General features: G+C 48.3%; 2 protein-coding genes across 2 annotated transcripts; one reads left to right on the forward strand and one right to left on the reverse strand.

The window, feature by feature from the left end:
* Positions 1–7042: 7042 nt before the first annotated feature.
* Positions 7043–12447, reverse strand: LOC142571033 (uncharacterized). Its single transcript, XM_075679332.1, has 2 exons — positions 12226–12447; positions 7043–7494 (listed from the first exon to the last, which is right to left on the reverse strand). The coding sequence occupies exons 1-2, from the start codon at positions 12385–12387 to the stop codon at positions 7198–7200; spliced, it is 459 nt and encodes a 152-aa protein (XP_075535447.1). The 5' UTR covers positions 12388–12447; the 3' UTR covers positions 7043–7197.
* A 6587-nt stretch (positions 12448–19034) lies between these two features.
* Positions 19035–20741, forward strand: LOC142570506 (solute carrier family 22 member 6-like). The gene has a single exon (XM_075678888.1). It carries the CDS (start codon positions 19035–19037, stop codon positions 20739–20741), a length of 1707 nt encoding a protein of 568 aa, XP_075535003.1.
* Positions 20742–20960: the final 219 nt, after the last annotated feature.

Genomic DNA, 20960 nt, shown 5'->3' on the forward strand with positions numbered 1-20960 from the left:
TTTTTGGGCAAAGCGCCGCAAGCAACTCCGCGCTCCACTCGAAGAGGCACGCGAATCCCATTCGTTCCTTCCGACTCCATCATACATTCTTCTACGTGCGCACTTGTGGTGTCTCTGGCAGCCCCAGGTGCGGCTTTACCTTCCAGGAGTTAAAACGAAATCAGACTTGCCAACTTGTGCCCTGAATCAAGCCGCTCTACGTCTACTGCATGATTCCTACTCCAATCGAGTTCACATTTATACAGATGGCTCTTTGACTCTAACCAGCTCTAATTTTGCGGTGGTTATGCTGTTGACATCATTCTGTAAGAAGTTAAAGATCACCCACGTCACAACACCGACAGGGTCTGAACTTGCAGCCCTCCGTAGCGCGGTGCTTTATGTGCACTAACAGTCATGAAATCAATGGGCTATATTCTGTGATTCAAAGGCAGCCCTTCATTCTTATCAGCTCTGCGCGGCAGCCTACATGAACAATTGGTAGCAGAGATACGATTACGCTACCTTAAAGGGGTGGACAGAGGCCACGACATTGTATTATAGTTGCTACCTGGATACTCCAACCTCCTAAGCGATAAATGTGCCGACAAAGCTGCCCGTGAGGCAGCTTTGACGGCACAATTCTGTCCGTTTTAAATGACAGTTTTTTGGTGCGGCACCTCGACAACAAAGTTACCTGTACAGCGAATAATTTTCGTTGTAAAGGCGTTCCACTGTATTGCTAATCTGACAACTGAAAAAAAAAGTGTCCGAGTCACTCTCGCTGGAAGCATTCTCTCTAAAATTGATCATGAATGCTTCCGCATTCCAATTTGACTGTACGTAGACAAGTTTTAGAACAAGTTTACTTGCGAACCTGTTGCGAAGCTTGTTATGAACATCTCCAAACAAATTTTCACCAGTTTCGTCCACAACTCTGTTTCGTTCACAAGGTATCTGCAGCAGCCTTGAAGCTGTAGGTGTCAGCGCATGATTAATGCAAAGGCCTTGTCACCAAGTTGACGGCTACACGTGCTTCGCGGAGTAACAGGCGCCAGTACTGGACCAAATCCCAAGATGCGTCCTGTACTCCACTCCATGTCAAAGCTTCGCTATGTTTTCTAGATAAAACTGAAAGCATATAAAGAATGCGCTTTAAAGTTGCGCTGCCGTTTCTTGCTGTCGTCGTCGCTTCTAACATTTTAAGTTGCACAGCAGAGATTGGCAAGTAGCACTGTATGTGTAAATGTTAGCGTTGTCTTTCTTTCTCAGTTTCCTTGTACTGAAAAAAAAAACGAGAAAAAGCGCTTTCCCCCCAATCATCGCGTCTTTATTCTCGGCCCTTACATAAAAAATAGTGGGATATCCTGTGGTTTCTTGCGGTGGGTTTAGCTTGCACGCCTTGGCAGTGGCATAGCCTGCTATTTTTTTATTTTGCTTCGAGTGATTACTACTGGACTACTGGTGTTGAGTGAACTGTGACGCATGATATACAGAGGCTCCAAACCTCTAGTTTGCGGCAAATAAAGAAGCCAGCAATTTACATTTTGCTGAGTTTATCTACTCTTCTTTTTTTATATAAAAGCATCTGGGGACATTGATGTTCATGACCCATCTTCTAATCACCGCAACCATCTTTCTTACGCACTTGCACGTGGCGCAGAGTATAACGCTTGCTAAGCGCGGATGAAAAACAAAGCCGGCAGATCCCACGCTCTGTGAGAATCGGTGTTATACGAAGCAGTGCGCGGGGAGTCCACCAAGTTGAGGAAACGACCACGAGAGCACCAAGATGTAAGCGGCTGTTTTATAACCTACATGACACGCATGTCATGGTCTATCATTTATGTTCGTCATACACTCTTGTCATACTATGCTAATTTTGCCGCACACCAAGTTAACGAAACGACCATGAGAGCACCAAGATGTAGGCGGCTGTTTCATGACATACATGACACACATGTCATGATATTCGTGTCGTGACCGATCATGTTCGTCATGCACTCTTGTCACATTATGCCAATTTTGGTACCTACCAAGTTAAAGGGACTGACAAACAATATTTATGGTACCCATTTATTTAGTGCATTGGAAAGCTTATCGGTCAGAGTGTCTAATCATGCAGTGCTAACGCGGGAAACGCCATGGAAGATTTATCAGAATTTTTTTATCTGCAGTGAGGATGTAGACGTTCACTGGAAGCATACTGAAAACGGTGATGGGTGGGCGATATATCCATTATACGCCGGTATTAGTGGGAGCCAGACGACAAGTGGCCCTAGATGTAACAAAGTATGATTTTGTTTATCAAGTCGTTGTTCCTGCGATTCATGTTTTCCGAATTGTTAAATTATTTATGTGGTAATAGCTGCGCTTTTTTTTCGTTGTTTTCTGTCCAACTGCTTTGGCATTTACCAGACAAAACGAAACCAATCGGATCGAAAGCGAAACTACCCCTTTGCACGTGATACAGAGTTCAGCGTATTGCCGTCGCCAGGTGTGCGTTTTGGTTTCCGAAGCATAGAATAATGCGCGAGCGTCTAATAATATACTAACTGCAATTTTAAGCACTAATTATGCTGTACTTTATAACAGTCAACTTACGTACAGTAATATCATAGTAAACATCCGGAATACCAAGATTTCACCGCCAGGTCTTGCTACTTACTGGTTTTTGAGACTTTCTTTGCCATTTTAAAATTATACTTCTTACTTAAATCGCCAACAACATGCTGCATTCTATCATTATAAATAATGGTAGTTTCATTTCCATCGACGTCTAACAATATATTCTGGCCAATTCTGGTCAGTCCCTTTAACGAAACGACCATGAGAAGCACGAAGACAGACAGACAGACAGACAGACAGACAGACAGACAGACAGACAGACAGACAGACAGACAGACAGACAGACAGACAGACAGACAGACAGACAGAGAGACAGACAGACAGACAGACAGACAGACAGACAGACAGACAGACAGACAGACAGACAGACAGACAGACAGACAGATAGGTAGGTAGCGGAACACAAGTGACATGGTCGCCTTCAGAAGTGTGAGCGTCTCGGCCTAGGTGGCCGTACAGTTACTAGCACACGCCTTTCACGTACACCTTACCAGCACAAACACCGATTCTCTCACATAGCGCAAATCGTGAGTCGTGGGGTGCGCCGACTGAAAGGATAATAATTTCGGACAATCGCTTATGTAATGAGCAACCCTTTGCACTTTATCTGCTCTCACCGTTTTGTGATGAACCGTTAACCGTTATTTTTTTTAGAGCCCAACTCTTACTCTCCCGTTCCTGAGTTGAGCGTCGGCGTAACCGGCAGAACGAACCAGCTCATCGAAGGATGAAAAAAAGAGTGGCGCGGAGCGCAGCGGATGATGAAAGACGGCAATAGCGAAGGGAGCGCGATGAGGAAAGCGGACAAGGATGGAGCGACAGTGGGGCGCAGCGGGGGAAGATAGACAGCAATAACGAAGAAAGCTTGGGGAGGAAAACGGAGGAGGCTATGGCGAAAGGGTGAAGAAGGGAGCGGAGTGCCGCACGGGACGTGCCCTACGCGGATGACGTCATTACTAAGTCATGCGGTGAGGTCGTCGACCGATACGAAGCGCTTGCATAAGTTTCAGACCCACTGCACATGCACTAGCTACTTCGCCTGCGCCGCCGCCGTTAGAGAAAGCGCTCCGCGCGAGCCACGCGTACCCGTATTCACGCTTTCTTTCTGAACACCGAGCGATGCCCTCGAGTGTTACGGCTCGGGATAGCGTTTAGGCCAGGAATCTTCTAGGCAAAGGAATGTGCACGTCCGAGAGTAAGAGCGAAAGAAAAGGGGGTTATTTTACATTATTTGGACCGACTGCAGATATGGAAGCTCACTCCATGTAGGAGCACTACATGTCTGAGCACACATCAGGACGCGTCGTGACACGTGTGTCATCACGTGTGCCGCAATTCGGGCCTACTCGCGTGCCGCAATTCGGGCCTACGAATGTGGCAACGTATCTAAAGAAGCAGCGCGTATACTACTAGCGAGCTCAAAAGAGAGCAAACGGTGCCTCTCCTGGTTCCCCGCTCACATGGGGAAAGACATTCACCCGCAAAAAGCTAACCTCAACGAAACGGCCCACGACCGTGCACGAGAACTTGCCCGCCGCGACAGTCCCACGGCATCCGAGGGGCTGGACATTCAGTTTAATGACCCGCTGCTCACTTACCAAGAAATCACCTCCCACTATCGGAAAGGCAGAACCAAATTCCCGGTCCCACACATCAAACTCGAACGCGCGCAGGCGGCCGCGTTTCGAATGCTACAAACGGACTCGTATCCGTCACGAGGCCTACTAAGTCAGAAATCCCGGCAAATTGCCCAGACTGCCCAGAACTTTATTGCTCACTCTCGCACATGATATGGCAATGTACCGCGTTACCAAAGGGCCCTCTCTGCAGTGAGCCCGAATGGGAAGAAGCCCTCAAAAGCCCGGACCTCAAACTCCAACTCAAGGCCGTCCAGAGGGCCCAAGAACTGGCGGAGCGTCACCACGTTCCCGTCGCGACTTGGGCGTCGCCTACAGTTTCTGCCGAAGGAGTTCCCCGTGTGGGATCTCCAACGGCTTGAAACTCCTCAGGACTTCATTAAAGTTCTTGACTGACTGACAGTCAGGAATTTAATATTTTGAGGAAACTTAAGGACCACTGCACTCAAACGTTTATGTTGCTTAAGTCGATAACGCTGGCAGCCCGTTCAGTACTCGCTGCTGCCACGCTTCCTCCCGCCAGCGTTTTGACAGCCAATTTCGCGGTGATCGAATGAGATGGGTTCATATTTGCTTGTGCGCGCGAGACACTATGCGTGTTTGTTTATTTACAAGTTTATATGGCCGATAAAGCTACAATCCTTGCTTGGTATACCTGTCCCCTTATTTGCTATTGCAATCGACGCTTCTGCTTTCGGGTGAAACGGCGAATTTTTCACACTCTGCATGCATCTAAATACTGTTACGCTTCGTTCAATTCGTTTCCAAATCATACATTTACAACACTACAAATTAGCTTGCTCAAAATAAACCGTCGCAAAATTTCGGTAACCTGCTGGAAGAAGCGTAACTTGATTTGATTGGTTGCTTTCACGTCTCAAGTTCTCACGCTTCACCGAGATTTGAGACTTCGTGTGCCTACTGGCGACGGGTGTCTGCTCTGTTCCCTAGCATGGGCCCTACTTCGAACACTCCGTATCGTGAACACAAACTAGCGCTAGTCATCGGACGCGGACGGCCTCAGCACATGCACCGAAACAAGAATAACATGCTGAAATGAAAAGTACGCACCAGCTCAGAAATGGAACTCTCATTTAGTTTTACTTAAAAATACACCGACCAGGTAACGTTAGCTTTAGCCTCGTCCTATCAGTGCACAATATGTGCATATGTATTTAGCTCCTGAATGTACGAGGTAACTTTACTGCCTATACATTGTGGAATGTTATACCATATACCGCAACGCGAATCGCAGCGCGGAGCTGCCTATATGAAGTTAGAGAACAAAGAATTATCTTGCCTCGCACAATAGATTGCACCTTTCGAAGAGGGCCGCTACGCATACAGTCTCCTTTTTCAACCTCCAGATCGCTTGAAAGGCTTTGTCTGTAAGTATATATATATATATATATATATATATATATATATATATACCCACGAAACACGCAACCATCTTTTTGATGTCTAAAAGATGTCTTGAACGGCTAATTCAAAAGTCTAGTAGCTGTCTTGATCAAGACATTCTGAAGCCATGGACGTCTAGAAGTACTTCAGTAAGCCCTTCTAACGTTACGCTAAATGTTGGCTAATGGACAGCTTGACAAGAACAACTGAAGACTTTTATTAGACATTCCCTCAAATTTTTGCGGCAGCTGTTACAGTAACATGATGTTTGCGCACAGTTACAATTTATTTTAAACGAGGCATGGACATCAGAAAATAAAAGTTTATATTGTCGGATAGGCTGATGCACAGGTAGTTTTTCCAGATGTGAACCACGGGAATAGTTTAGTACAGTCTCACTGGTCGATTAGTGCTTTTTGCTTAGACCGATCATTTGAATGTCGCCTGTCAGAATTATTTTATATATAAAACAAGATCTGTATTGTATGCTGATATCATGCTAATGTTCGCCTATCGAATTAAAAAAGAACACCTCTGCATGAAACACATCATTATTGACAAAACTTTGCCGTGCTGGGTCTCCACCGAATTCAAATAGCTTCTAGCAGGGAAACATTTTGTCAGTGTTGCTGCAGTTCAGACATAACTTACATCCTGGTTTCAGCGACAGGAGGCAGGATAGCCTGACACCAGTATACAAAACAGAACGCTGTGCTGGAATGAATTGTTTGGATAAGAAATAAAGGATCGTTCACATCTGGAAAAACACTCCGTGGACCGCGCAAACTGGCAATATAAACATATATTTTTCTGATATCCATGCCTCATTTCAAAGTAAATTGTAACTTTTTGGGTGTCCCTTGTAAGGTAACGCCACGTGCTTGCACAGCATCACTTTGCGTCATTTTGCATCACAGCATCAATTTTGGCAGCAGCGGCTGCATTCTGGTGGTTGCAGAAGGCAAAAACTCTCATGTACCGAACATTGGGTGCGCATTATCGTACTCGAGGTGGTGAGAATTCATGTGAAGCCCGCCTCTACGGCTTCTATTACAACACAGTGCGTGGCCTGGGGACTATAAGTTCCACAATTTTAATTAATTAGTAACCATGTCAGCGCACAAAAGGTTTATCGCCAGCCATAAGCACTCTCGTAAATCCATGACCTTTGAAAGACGCCACGATTCAGTGTTTCAAATGAACAAGCGCAAACATTATGCATGGCTTTACGAGCGTGAAAAGGTTGAGATGGGTCCTGCACGCTGATCGCCGACTTCGCTTGACTACTTCATGCGGTCGACTGCAACACCTGCACGGTCGTCGCCGCAGGCCTCAAGTCAGTGGCAAATAAAAGCAGTCGCGCGAAATTGCCGATTTCATCAACTTTAATACTATTTCGAAAAACAAATTATTTCGAATAAAAAAAAAGAAGCCGCGACAGCTGAACGCTGATGGCGCGCGAGCTCGTGTAGGCCAAGCATTTTTAACCATCTTGACCATGGGCGGTCGCGGTGGGCCAGCAGCCTCTGCGGCGGTCGCCTGCTGCATCCTAGTAGGTGCCGTTCCCGCGCCGAGGCATCGCTCTACCGTCGAGGCGGGATCCCCTGATTCCGTAGGCGGCCAGCGCCAGCGTTAGCCCGATCACCAGGCTGAAGACGAAGACCAGCAGGGGGCGCCAGCAGCCCGGGGATCGAGCGAGTGCCAGCATCTCCGCGCGCAAGCGCTGACGGTCGCTGTTGGTGCTCCGCCTCCTGCGGCCGCCATTGTCGCCCCCGTCGCCGGACGAAGCGAGTGCGCGGCCGGGCGTTGCGTACTCTACCGATGGTGGCGACGATGCCGCCAAGGCCTGAAGAAATTGGAAATGACTGTCGTGCAACGGCGAGACGTTTGTTTCGCTTTACAGGATATCGATTTGCCGATTCGCATGTTCTAAAGAGATAGGTGAAACAGAAAAACTGTTCATATGCGGGTGTTTTCTTTTAACGCTAACACGTTTCTTTGTTTAAATCGCCAGTGGCATATACCAGACATTTACTCATTCAGCTGGATTACCCAAACAGGCAGCCATTACTTAAACTGGAAATCAAGATACTAATTGTCTATTCGGTAAATCTAAAGGAACGCAATCTGCAACACGGATGAAGAAAGGGAACGGGACGAGCCCTGTCGTCTTCCTGTCTTCGTCCGTCTTCAACGTTGCGCTCCTAATATTTACACACTATACACCAACAACCCCAGGTACAAGTACTACTAATTGGCTAATGTGCAAAATTTCAATAATCAGCTTTTTTATTTAGTACTTTTTCGCACACATTGAAAAACACGAAATGAAACCAGTGATGTCATAAGGTACATCCCCTAATAACGATTTCTGAAGCTGGTACCAACTTTGAGACAACCACAGCGAAATTGCGCTGTTTTTTCGCTTACTTTATTTCCAACACGGCTTTTTTTTACATTAAAGCTCAACAGTTAATGGAACACCGATGCATTTCGTCGCAAATTTTGGGAATGCATGTCTAAAATCTGGTGTCATCTTCAGAATTCGTTCACGTGGATACGATTTTCGAAGTCATCGGCTTCAATTTGTAGATTGCAAAATGTGCCGTAATATAATAAGTTGAGAAGTTAATTAGCGAAATATTGTTAATTGCTTGAGTACATGTTATGCTTTCTTGTGCAAATAATGTGTGCCTCAAAAGGTGATATACCTCAAGAAGTACAATTGCGCTAGCTGCCATGAGCGATTTTACAGCGAAACCGTACATGGCTAAGGTTTCGTGCATTATTGCTCTCCGCCAACAAAACTATCATCATCGATGCTTCATACAACCATCAGCAAGCGAAAAATGTAATGGCTCAACGACCTGTAAGGCATAGGCTACAAGCACTCAACAAAGTGAACAGTGCTTACATTCTTTGGAACCACGCATACAACATACATAACATCATACGTTTCAATAAAGAACAAGCTAAAAAAAAAAGCATCTGAACCACATAATTGATAAGGCGCTCGTGATAGCAATGCGAAGCACGTAGCGCCCCCCGCAAACGTTTCCCGGTAAAGATTACTGTGGCGCAAGCTGCCGCGGTGATGCCATCTTTCGGCGCGGAGTGTGACGTCCATAGCCTTTCGTATATAAGATAAACAGCCTAGCAACTTATTTCAATGTTGTTGCAACACTGCTATGGGCGGTGGCATGCTGTCAAACTTATGATTACTTCCATTCCTACTATTACTCTAACGCCATAAAGTATTGCATATCACCTTCAGCAGTTGTAGTGGTGGTTTTCAACAGTTTCGCTTGTCATTCACCTTCACAGAGTGGAATGGCTCATTATTCATTTTTAAAAAAATTTTGTAAACGCTAAAACAAATCACCCCGTATACACGTGTTCACGGAGTAAACACACAACGCGGTCCATTTGTTGTGCAACAAGATTGCAGAACAAATTTTGCGGTGCCCTAGTCTAAAGCATTTTATTCGGTAGCGGCTAAAAAGTTTTATTCGTCTTGGTGCATAGAATCTCTTCCTTGTCTTGCGAGATTGATTAGGTAGTTCATACACTATTCAAGGACTTAGGGGCTTATCATTCACACGAACGTACACACACAAAAAAGAAAGCCTGTATGCGTACAAGAAATAGTCGTGCTTAATGTCTGTGCATTCTACCTACACAGCGCTTTAATCTGTGAAGGTTGAACGTGCCATGCAAAACAAGTGTCGATTGTTCCTACAGTCCCGATTCCACTTTCAGGCTATGTGAGTACACAGCCTTTCACGCAGCTTCCCTGCAAGGCCCGACCACACGGAGCACGGAATATGCGTCTCGCTAAGCGTATACGTGGGCCTACGCGTCTCCGAGTCCGTACGCGTGTGACGAAGGTAAGGGTGAGCAGCCACACGATAGATCCACAAGTTAGCGCTGCATTACACGTGCAGTGCTGCTCGAATTACTTTAGCGAGAAGCGTTCGTTTTTCTTTTTTTTTTTAGGAAGCATGGGTCGTATAACGTAAAACTATTCCAATATGTTTTTATTCCAATCTCTTGACGTCAAATTTGCGTAACCGCCGATGCAAGCATCGGGCGGTCCCCCGCAGGGTTGTCTGAACAAACCAATCAAATATTCCCCTCGTTCATGGAGGTAACCTTTGTTTGCTTGAAAAACGAATAACATCGCCTGCACTGAGCAGCTTGTCTTATCTAATTGGCCCACAAGAGGCGAGGAGCATGCTCAAGTGGAGAGGGATTCGATGGGGCCGAGCCGGTGCGCTGAATATCGATAACCGGATGAAGAGGGCGGTGCCGGCGTCTGCGATTGGTCCGCTTTCTCTTACTTAGCTTGCGGTGGCTCGTCGACAATCGCGGCGGCATGCAACAGAAGCTTAAGAATGACGCTAAAACGGATACCCAGCAAAAGAGAGGTGGCAGAACGAGGTCCGAAACGTGCCGAAAGTTCTCGAAAACGTTACACGGCCACGCAAAAAGTTTTATTACACGCAAATAAAGACATGCTCTCCGGTCGGGCCGAGTAGCGAGTGCCGGAGCGATCGGCGGCAGCCATCTTTTATTCCTTTCGGAACGGGGCAGCCTGCGGCTGTTCAGAAGAAAATTCAGTTTTGTTCGGCATATTAATACATCTTTCACGCGTTCGCGTCACTTTGACGCGGTGAGTTTTTGCGGTTTTGTGATGTCGTGTGAGAAGCAGGTGAAGTTGGTGCAACACGAAAACTTTTGACCAATAGCCGAGGGCTAATGGGAGAAAGGCGTCGAATCAGAAATAACTATTTTTGTTTTGTTCGGTCAAATTATGCATAATCAGTGTGCACACGTCATAGCATATGGGGAGCTATCGCTGTTTTCGTGACGGGGTGGTCCAAAAAGTTTTTGACCAATCGCGGTAGGCTGATTGCAGAATTAGAACAGAAGAGTTTGGAATAGTTTTACGTTATAGCGCCCCATTATTCTTAACAGAGGCCAAAAAGGCAATCGCGACCGCGAAATTTGATCCCGATCGAGCTCGATCGCCATTGAAAATGCTACGCCTATGACACCCGTAAGAAATTTTGAGCAGTTGCCCGTTACGGCAGCATCGCTCACAACATTTCTCGCCATCTCGTCCAACAAGCACCTCGTCACCTGCTTATTCTTATGTTGATTGTGCTTCGCCAACCAAAGTGTAGGCCGAGCGTCAACGCAGGCGACCAGCGGCTCACTACTGATAGTGTCCATCGTCTTTGCGCGACATGTAACCGACGGAACCAGCGGTAACACCCAGCGTCCCGGCACGATTCCGAAACAACAACCTGTTTGCGAATCCGCGCCGGAAGTTTACATGCCGGCCACGCGACTACGGCGCACAGGCAAGCCACTTCCGTCGCGTACGCTCAGCCCTACTTGACGCTGGCGCGGCCTGCGTGTCTCTTCTCTCTAGACGCGTAGGACAAGCGCGCACGGCGTCGCAGGCATGTGTCGCGTAGCCAGGCGCGTACGATTAGCCGCGTGGGGTTTAAGCTCCGTTGCGGACAAGGTACGCGTCTCTTCTGCTATTCCGCACTACGCCCGTGCTCTGCGCCACGGTCTGTAGTCAGGAGGCTAGTGAAAGGCGCAGCCATCCTTTCTACCTTTCCTTCCTTCTTCCTTTCTTTCCTTTCTTTCTTCCATTTGTTTACTGGTAAGTTGTTAAATTTCCTGCGGAGGCGGTGAGAGCCGACAGCGTCGTGCGGCGGTGCGGTATAGGCAACAAATGTCGAGGAACTGCCAGCACCGCAACCTGTGTCGGCGCGCCGAATGTTTTTATTTTTTGTTTTGTTTTCGAAAAGTAATTATCTATAGCTATAGAATAAACGTTGCCTTGCCTGCACCTGTCTCTAATTTATTCCAACTTCTTTGCGCGGTTTATCTCAGATAGTAATCTGTTTTTTGATCCTCGTGTCGCGTTTCACCCGCTCCACTCCGAGGCTATAGGAGCGCTCAAATCAACAAACATATGGTGGGTATCCCTTCTGGGCATTTCGGCTAAATAGAGAAGGAGAGAGGGAAGGCTGTTAACTACAGGTTGATCTAGCCTTGCGAAGAAATAATGCCGGCATTTGCTCCGCCCGAGCGCATCACTTTAACTTGAATGGAATAACATATACCACAGAGTTGCGTGTGGCGTTATAATGCCACTTATAGTTAAAGTTGCTAGGAGGAAATGAGGAAGGCGACCAAACGGAGCCAAGGTAGGCAATGCCGAGGGGCTCTCGACATTGGATCCTCAGAAAGCATGCCCGAGCCGAATGATCACCTGCTCCCACAGCAATTGAAGAGGCTACGGGATCCGAATTCTGTCGGATCTCGGTCGAGCTCCCGGATTGAAGGTGAAATCGCCCCCAAGGGGTCCGATATGAAAGCGCGGCGCTCGGAATGAACTGGGCGAATGTGTTCCGAGCGTTCCATTTTACGCTCAGCCCAAAGTAAACCGCACCACGAGAGCGCCGTACAGCACTCGAAAACGAACAGTCGAATGAACCGTTAGATTCCGCCCTTACATCGTGCAGTTTTGTGCTCGAGAACAGCATGGAAAACTTACGGCCAGCGCGCTGCTGTACAGCACTGGCTGCACTGTCACCGGGGGAGCTCGGGCCTTCTGGCGGCGCCCCGTCGGTGCGGGAGCAGGTGGCGCAGCGCCGCCGATGGAAGCCGCGCCATCTCCGTCGCCTGTTCGTCGAGGGGACTCGGCATCGAAGGACATCGTGAAGGCGCTCGTGACCGATTCGATCACCCGGAGGCGACGAGTGTTCTTCGTCTTCCTTTTCTTTCTACATCTACACCTCTTTCCGGAAGGAAATGCTCAGATTAAGTCTACGTAGCTTACGCACAAAACAACCCACTAACATTAACTAAAATCAGGCCCAGAAGGTGCGCAGATGATCGTAATATAGCTAAGTACCATGTTTTTCACACAATCGCGCATTTTCTTCATAAAGAACAGCGCCTGCACAAAGTTCCTTGAGCGATACGCATACTACCGCCACGTGGAAAACGAAGGCTGCAAAAGGTTGTGTAAGCGCTGGAAATAATTTTGAAAAAATAATAGTGGAGACCACATTCGCGGATAAAACATGACGAGTTTCTGTTCTTCAACGTGTCATTATCATCATCGTCATCAGCGTATTTCATGTCCACTGCAGGACGAAGGCACCTGCTTGCTGTAAGACGCCATCTGTAAACCAGGAAACGACACCGACACATTTACCATATGAACCGACTGTCAAGATGTACACCGGTATCACTCCCTTAACTTGTGCTAATCTAAACACTCTCGCGTCCTGCCATCCAAACCTCTGCATCCTCTGGATATCACCCGGGCCATCAGGAGGTATAACACGATAAGCAAGCTCATTCGTTAGCTTGCGCTGGCTACACACCAAGCGCCCCCGCCCGATGGTCTGAAATCTATTCCCCTAAAGCTTTTTGGGCAAAGCGCCGCAAGCAACTCCGCGCTCCATTCGAAAAGGCCTGCGAATCCCATTCGTTCCTTCCGACTCCATCATACATTCTTCCACGTGCGCACTTGTGGTGTCTCCGGCAGCCACAAGTGCGGCTTTCCCTTCCAGGAGTTAAAACGAAATCAGACTTGCCAACTTGTGCCCTGAATCAAGCCGCTCTACGTCTACTGCATCGTTCCTACTCCAATCGAGATCACATGTATACAGATGGCTCTTCGACTCTAACCAGTTCTAAGTCTGCGGTAGTTATTCTGTTGACATCATTCTGTAAGAAATTCAAGATCACCCACGTCACAACACCGACAGGGTCGGAACTTGCAGCCCTCCGTAGCGCAGTGCTTTATGTGCACCAACAGTCATGAAATCTTTAGGCTTTATTCTGTGATTCAAAGGCAGCCCTGCATTCTTATCAGCTCTGCGCGGCAGCCTACATGAACAATTGGTAGCAGAGATACGATTACGCTACCTTAAAGGGGTGGACAGAGGCCACGACATTGTATTATAGTTGCTACCTGGACACTGCAACCTCCTAAGCGATAAATGTGCCGACAAAGCTGCCCGTGAGGCAGCTTTGACGGCACAATTCTGTCCGTTTTAAATGACAGTTTTTTGGTGCGGCACCTCGACAACAAAGTTACCTGTACAGCGAATAATTTTCGTTATAAAGGCGTTCCACTGTATTGCTAATCTGACAACTGAAAAAAAAAATGTGTCCGAGTCACTCTCGCTGGAAGCATTCTCTCTAAAATCGATCATGAATGCTTCCGCATTCCAATTTGACTGTACGTAGACAAGTTTTAGAACAAGTTTACTTGCGAACCTGTTGCGAGGCCTGTTATGAACTTCTCTAAACAAATTTACACCAGTTTCGTTCACAACTAGCAGATGGCTAAGGTATCTGCAGCAGCCTTGAAGCTGTAGGTGTCAGCGTATGATTAATGCAAAGGCCTTGTCACCAAGTTGACGGCTCCACGTGCTTCGCGGAGTAATAGGCGCCAGTACTGGACCAAATCCCTGGATGCGTCCTGGACTCCGCTCCATGTCAAAGCTTCGCTATGTTTTCCAGATAAAACTGAAAGCATATAAAGAATGCACTTTAGAATTGCGCTGCCGTTTTCTTGCTGTCGTCGTCGCTTCTAACATTGCAAGTTGCACTGCAGAGATTGGCAAGTAGCCCTGTATGTGTAAATGTTAGCGTTGTCTTTCTTTCTCAGTTTCCTTGTACTGAAAAAAAAAACTAGAAAGAGCACTTTTCCCCCAATCATTGCGTCTTTATTATCGGCCCTTACATGAAAAATAGTGTGATATCCTGTGGTTTCTTGCAGTAGGGTTTAGCTTGCACGCCTTGGCAGTGGCATAGCCAGCTATCTTTTTTTTTTTTTGCTTCGAGTGATTACTACTGGACTACTGGTGTTGAGTGAACTGTGACGCATGATATACAGGCGCTCCAAACCTCTAGTTTGTGGCAAATAAAGAAGCCAGCAATTTACATTTTGCTGAGTTTATCTACTCTTCTTTTTTTATATAAAAGCAGCTGGGGACATTGATGTTTATGACCCATCTTCTAATCGCCGCAACCATCTTTCTTACGCACTTGCACGTGGCGCAGAGTATAACGCTTGCTAAACGCAGATAAAAAACAAAGCCGGCAGAACCCACGCTCTGTGAGAATCGGCATGGAACATTTATCAGAATTTTTCGATGTGCAGTGAGGATGTAGACGTTCACTGGAAGCATACTGAAAACGGTGATGGGTGGGCGATATAGCCATTATACGCCGGTATTAGTGAGAGCCAGACGACAAGTGGCCCTAGATGTAACAAAGTATGATTTTGTTTATCAAGTCGGTGTTCCTGCGATTCATGTTTTCCTAATTGTTAAATTATTTATGCGGTAATAGCTGCGTTTCTTTTTCGTTGTTTTCTGTCCAACTGCTTTGGCATTTACCAGTCAAAACGAAACCAATCTGATCGAAAACGAAACTTCCCCTTTACACGTGATACAGAGTTCAGCGTATTGCCGTCGCCAGGTGTGCGTTTTGGTTTCCGAAGCATAGAATAATGCGCGAGCGTCTAATAATATACTAACTGCAATTTTAAGTACTAATTATGCTGTACTTTATAACAGTCAACTTACGTACAGTAATATCATAGTATACTTCCGGAATACCAAGATTTCACCGCCAGGTCTTGCTACTTACTGGTTTTTGAGACTTTCTTTGCCATTTTAAAATTATACTTCTTACGTAAATCGCCAACAACATGCTGCATTCTATCATTATAAATAATGGTAGTTTCATTTCCATCGACGTCTAACAATATATTCTGGCCAATTCTGGTCAGTCCCTTTAACGAAACGACCATGAGAAGCACGAAGACAGACAGACAGACAGACAGACAGACAGACAGACAGACAGACAGACAGACAGACAGACAGACAGACAGACAGACAGATAGATAGATAGATAGATAGATAGATAGATAGATAGATAGATAGATAGATAGATAGATAGATAGATAGATAGATAGATAGATAGATAGATAGATAGATAGATGAACCGTTAACCGTTATTTTTTTAGAGCCCAACTCTTACTCTCCCGTTCCTGAGTTGAGCGTCGGCGTAACCGGCAGAACGAACGAGCTCATCGAAGGATGAAAAAAAATTACCGACGATTACGTTACTTCCTAATGCGAAATTTGAGCGCAGCAAATAAGCTGTTTCACCTTTTCGATAGATTGAGGCAAAGAAATCGAGCAACACATGTATGCGCTATCACAGAATTTTTTTTTTATTTTTCACACGTATTCCTTTAACAAATTCTCCACTAGGTAAGCTTCTGCTTCGGCGGCACGCACCTCTGGATTCTGACGGCGACGGCGCTGGGCCTCTGCTCTGGCAGCTCGTTTAGCAGCAGCAGCAGCAGCAGCAGCAGACGGAGGACTTCCATCGGTCGTCTCGCTCACGGCTCAGAAAGAGCTGGCAGATAATTTCGCAGTTGCGAACGGCAGCGGAAATTTCGGCTCGGGCGGTGCACATATACAGATCCGCCGCCACCGATCTGACTCTCTGATTGCCACCGCACAGGGCGAACGGCAGCGGCAATTTCGGCTCGGGCGGTACACATATACAGATCCGCCGCCACCGATCTGGCTCTGTGATTGCCACCGCACAGGGGTTGCATTGGAGGAGGAGCGAAGAAAGGAATTAAGTTCGAGCCGGCGCTTTGACAACCGGAGACTCGCAGGAAGAGGGGGGAGGGGGGCGGCGTGTACACCCAGCGGCAAACGATGGGGGCAGAAGCGCGCGCAGCAAGCAGACAACACGATAAAGGGAGGAGGGAAGAGATAGCAGCGATTGACTGATGCCGCTGACGCCGATAGTGAGTCAACCCTAGCTGCGGAGTTGGTTTCAGGGACAACGCCGCCGATGCCGACACAAACAATATGATACCCTCGCTTCCGCAGCGCTAAGAACCAGGTCTAGCCGTGGGAAGGTGGTCACGTATTCGTCGACGTGCCGGGGCCTACGTGAAATAACCGGCGCGTCGGCAACTGAAGAGCACCCTATCCGCCACACAAGAACAGGGGGGAGGGACCCTTTCCTCCTCTTTCTGCATGGCGGCGACGGTGTTCTATGCAGTCACGTTATCTTGACTCTCTAGCGGCGTCAGCGGCATCCAGCGGTATCAGTCGGTCGCTGCTAGCGCTGGGGGGATGAAAGGGGGGCGGAGCTGGTTACGAGGCCGACGACAACGCCGACGACGACGCGAAACCCAGGAACGGACGCCAAAGAGCTGCGCTCTAAAAAAGAGTGAGCGCGGAGCGCAGCGGAGGATGAAAGACGGCAAAGCGAAGGGAGCCCGATGAGGAAAGCGGAGAAGGATGGAGCGACAGTGGGGCGCAGCGGGGGAAGATAGACAGCAATAACGAAGAAAGCTTGAGGAGGAAAACGGAGGAGACTATGGCGAAAGGGTGAAGAAGGGAGCGGAGTGCCGCACGGGACGTGCCCTACGCGGATGACGTCATTACTAAGTCATGCGGTGAGGTCGTCGACCGATACGAAGCGCTTGCATAAGCTTCGGACCCACTGCGCATGCACTAGCTACTTCACCTGCGCCGCCGCCGTTAGAGAAAGCGCTCCGCGCGAGCCACGCGTTCCCGTATTCACGCTTTCTTTCTGAACACCGGGCGATGCCCTCGAGTGTTGCGGCTCGAGATAGCGTTTAGGCCAGGAATCTTCTAGGAAAAGGAATGTGCACGTCCGAGAGTAAGAGCGAAAGAAAAGGGGGTTATTTTACATTATTTGGACCGACTGCAGATATGGAAGCCCACTCCATGTAGGAACACTACATGTCTGAGCACACATCAGGACGCGTCGTGACACGTGTGTCATCACGTCTGCCGGCATGTGTGTCAGGACACACAAGCCGGTACACGACATAGCGCACCACTGCACCACAGATGCCCGCTTTAAAGCAGTTCATTTCCCTAGGAAAATGAACTGCACTAGGGAATCGGATGACTGTCTCGGCCAATCACAATCGCCGAATCGTTCGCAAAATCCCGCCCATGAAGTCGCACCGTGCCACCAGACTCCGCCTCCAATGGTACGCGTTCGCCCCTCGCCTCCCTAATACGAGGCAACGACGTGGCTATCTGGGAACCTGATGTCGACGCCGTTCCCGAGAAAGTCCTCGACTTTGGCCCCTTTCATCAATTAGTGGGCTCTCCGTGACGCCAGCTTATCAGGGTCAGGTACAGGTAGCGTGGTCTTCGTTGTAATTACCGCTTCCACGGAGGGCGGCGGTTTTTGTCAACTCGAAGTGAACTCATTTGTTTGTGCGTCACAGTCAATTTGATGCCCCGCCCTCGTCTGGGTGGCTGCTGCTGCTGGTTATGATGATGCCTCATGGGAAGCATGCAAGGAATGCTCGTCGCCGCTTTCAGACGTAACACGAGTGGACTCTGTCGTTCAGATTCAAATTCTTTTCCTCAATATATTGCGAATTCAAAATACCTAAGCCGCTGCGCTCAAATTTCGCATTAGGGAGCATCGTAATCATCAATGAATTTTCTTTTCAGGTCATGGTCAGTTAGTGTTCAGGCCCGTTCTAAGAATAGCGGTTCGTGTTCGGGTTCAGTTCTGGCTAGAATTCCGATTCGGGCAAGGTTTTCGGTTGGGTTTCGGGCTAGGTTCGACACCCTCGGGTATATGTATTTCTGGTAGATAAGGGCTGTAACCTACCCCATGGAAAACACCCGTGTATATAGATTTAGGTGCACGTTGTAAAGAAACCCAGGTGGTCCAAATTTCCGGAGTCTCCCCCTTAGACGTGCTTCATAATATTCGTTCTTTCCTCTTGCAATAAGAAAATGGGATAGCCTGGACCCCTGCATAACGACTAAACCATCGTTGGCAAAATTTGTAACCCTTGTAGAAGAACTGTTGCGCAATAATCAGGTTATGCTAGCCGGAAATAACACACCACTCACGTCCTTGTATAAGATAAAATCTGTATAAGCATTGTTATTGCCTATGCAATTTCACCCATTTTTGCCAAATGCACTGCAACATTCATGTCTTACTTCCTGCCATATGTGTATATCTGTTTCGTGTCGATTGCAAATACCATTGTTGATATTATGTAAACCTGTTTTTATCGATATATGCCCAATCTGTAAAAATCACACTGGGATCGACAGTATCTGAAATAAATAAATAATCAGATCGTGGTTTTGGCACGTAAAACCCCATAATTTTTTCTCCATTTTTCAGAGTGCAGTTGCCTCGTTTATTTTGGCTGATCCATGGCACGCACCACAGGGCCTCGCTCGCGCGTATCAGCTTGCGCGCACGCGTTCACAATAGAAGAAGAAGCAAGCTTAAAGGATGACCGCACGCCTCGACCAATGCTCCGCGGCTCCGCTATCTGGGCCCGCCGAATCGGCCCTGACGAAGTCCACGCCAGTGCCGAAGCGGTCGGGTAGGCAGCGACCCTATGGGAACGGCGCCTACCAGCAGCTACACATAATCAGCGCGGTCATCGCACTCTACAACTTCGCGTTGCACTACGAGAGCTTCAGGCTAACAGCTGGCGTCATGGATCACTGGTGCAGGCGGCCCGATTCCATGAAGAACCTCAGCGTGGACGAGTGGAAACAGCTGGCCATACCGGTGGACGAGCGAGGCGAGCACAGCCACTGTACAATGCGCGAGCCCCCGGACGGTGGCCATGCGGCTCGCATCGTGCCTTGCGCATCGTGGGAGTTCGACCTCGACCAGTACGGGAACAACATCGTCAGCCACTGGAACCTAGTGTGCGACAGGCGCTGGCTCATCGACGTCGCAAGGCTCGTGTACGCGGCTGCCAGCATGGCCCCGCTGCCCGCAGTCGGAGCGCTCGCGGACAGCATCGGTCGCAAGGCGGTACTCTTCTTAACCGTACCCGTAGTCCTCATATCGGGCACCGCTAGTGCAATGCCGAATGACTTCCAGTTCTTCGTGACTGCGCGCGCCATCGTGTCAGCCTCCACGAGTGCCCTGATACCACCTTTGTACGCGCTGCTTTATGAATTATCACCGATAGAGAAATTCCCTGCGAACATAATCATGGTCTCGCTGACTACTTTGGTTCTATCACCGATCACCCTGTTTACTGCTCAATTCATGAAGGCAGGTTGGGCGACGCTGCAGCTGATATTGATGGTTCCAACATGCCTTCTCCTGCTACTTTATTACACTGTCGAGGAGTCACCCAGCTGGCTTTTGGAGACCGGCAATGTCAGGGAAGCCGAGCGCATCGCTTTGCGCGCTGCAAATATGAACAAGGTCTCCATAGAGGACTGCCGAGATCTCATGACAAGTCAGGCAGCGGAGATTCAAGCCCGCAGTCAGAATGCTGGACATAGCAGCGGTATCTGCAGTCCACGGTTCAGGGCTTGCACCATTATCATTTGTTATATGTGGACTACGATAAGCTACGCCTTCGACGCCTTCGTCCTAAACGACGGCGTTCCAGTCGGGGAAATCGCGACCGCCGTGAGCTTCGTCATTTCCTTCATTGTGTGCGTGACCTCGGTGTCGTTTGTTCCCTACTTCGGCTTCAGGAACTCCGTGGTCTCCACTGGGCTCGTCTTTGCCGTAACACTGACTGCCCTGGCCACTGACCTACGGGAGCAGACTGTGCTGCGTGATTCGCTCGTAATTGTGATGCGCGTAACTGGAACCGTCTGCTTTTCGCTCTATCTCGTCATATCCATCGTCCCGTACCCCATCATGACCCGCTGCCTTAGTGTCTCCGTGGGCCTTGCCTTTAGCCGATTGGGTGATACCTTGGCCCAGATGAGCCCAGTGCTGCTTGGTGGCCGCCGTACAACGTTGCAACTTGCCATTGCTGCCGCCTTCATGTCACTTTTCGTGGTGGGCGCCGAACTTGTGCCCTGTCACATTGACGTTAGGCAGCAATACCAATTAGCGCCCAGCAAGAGCCCCGGCCTCGTGACAAGCGAGGATAGGAAGCGCGCCATGCAAGAGACACTGGTGCGTCTACCAAGGGAGCCCGTCGAGCGCCGGGGCACCACCACCGCGAAAGACTAAGCAACGTCCAGCGACTGCGCAAGCCAAATAAGTCGCGAGAAACCGTACTAAAAGATTCTATGCGCACACGAGATACCCCTTGTACGCCACTGTATTGTTTCTGCGCCGTCTAGGAGCTCATTCTTTTGCCTAATATGTCCCGCGTTTACCTTGTTAAGCGTTGTTGAAATGCAATATAATATACCATGTTACCTTCGTAGGACTATATTATTATGTAAC

Source organism: Dermacentor variabilis, chromosome 2 (assembly GCF_050947875.1).
Source record: "Dermacentor variabilis isolate Ectoservices chromosome 2, ASM5094787v1, whole genome shotgun sequence".
In the NCBI taxonomy this organism is placed as follows: domain Eukaryota; kingdom Metazoa; phylum Arthropoda; class Arachnida; order Ixodida; family Ixodidae; genus Dermacentor; species Dermacentor variabilis.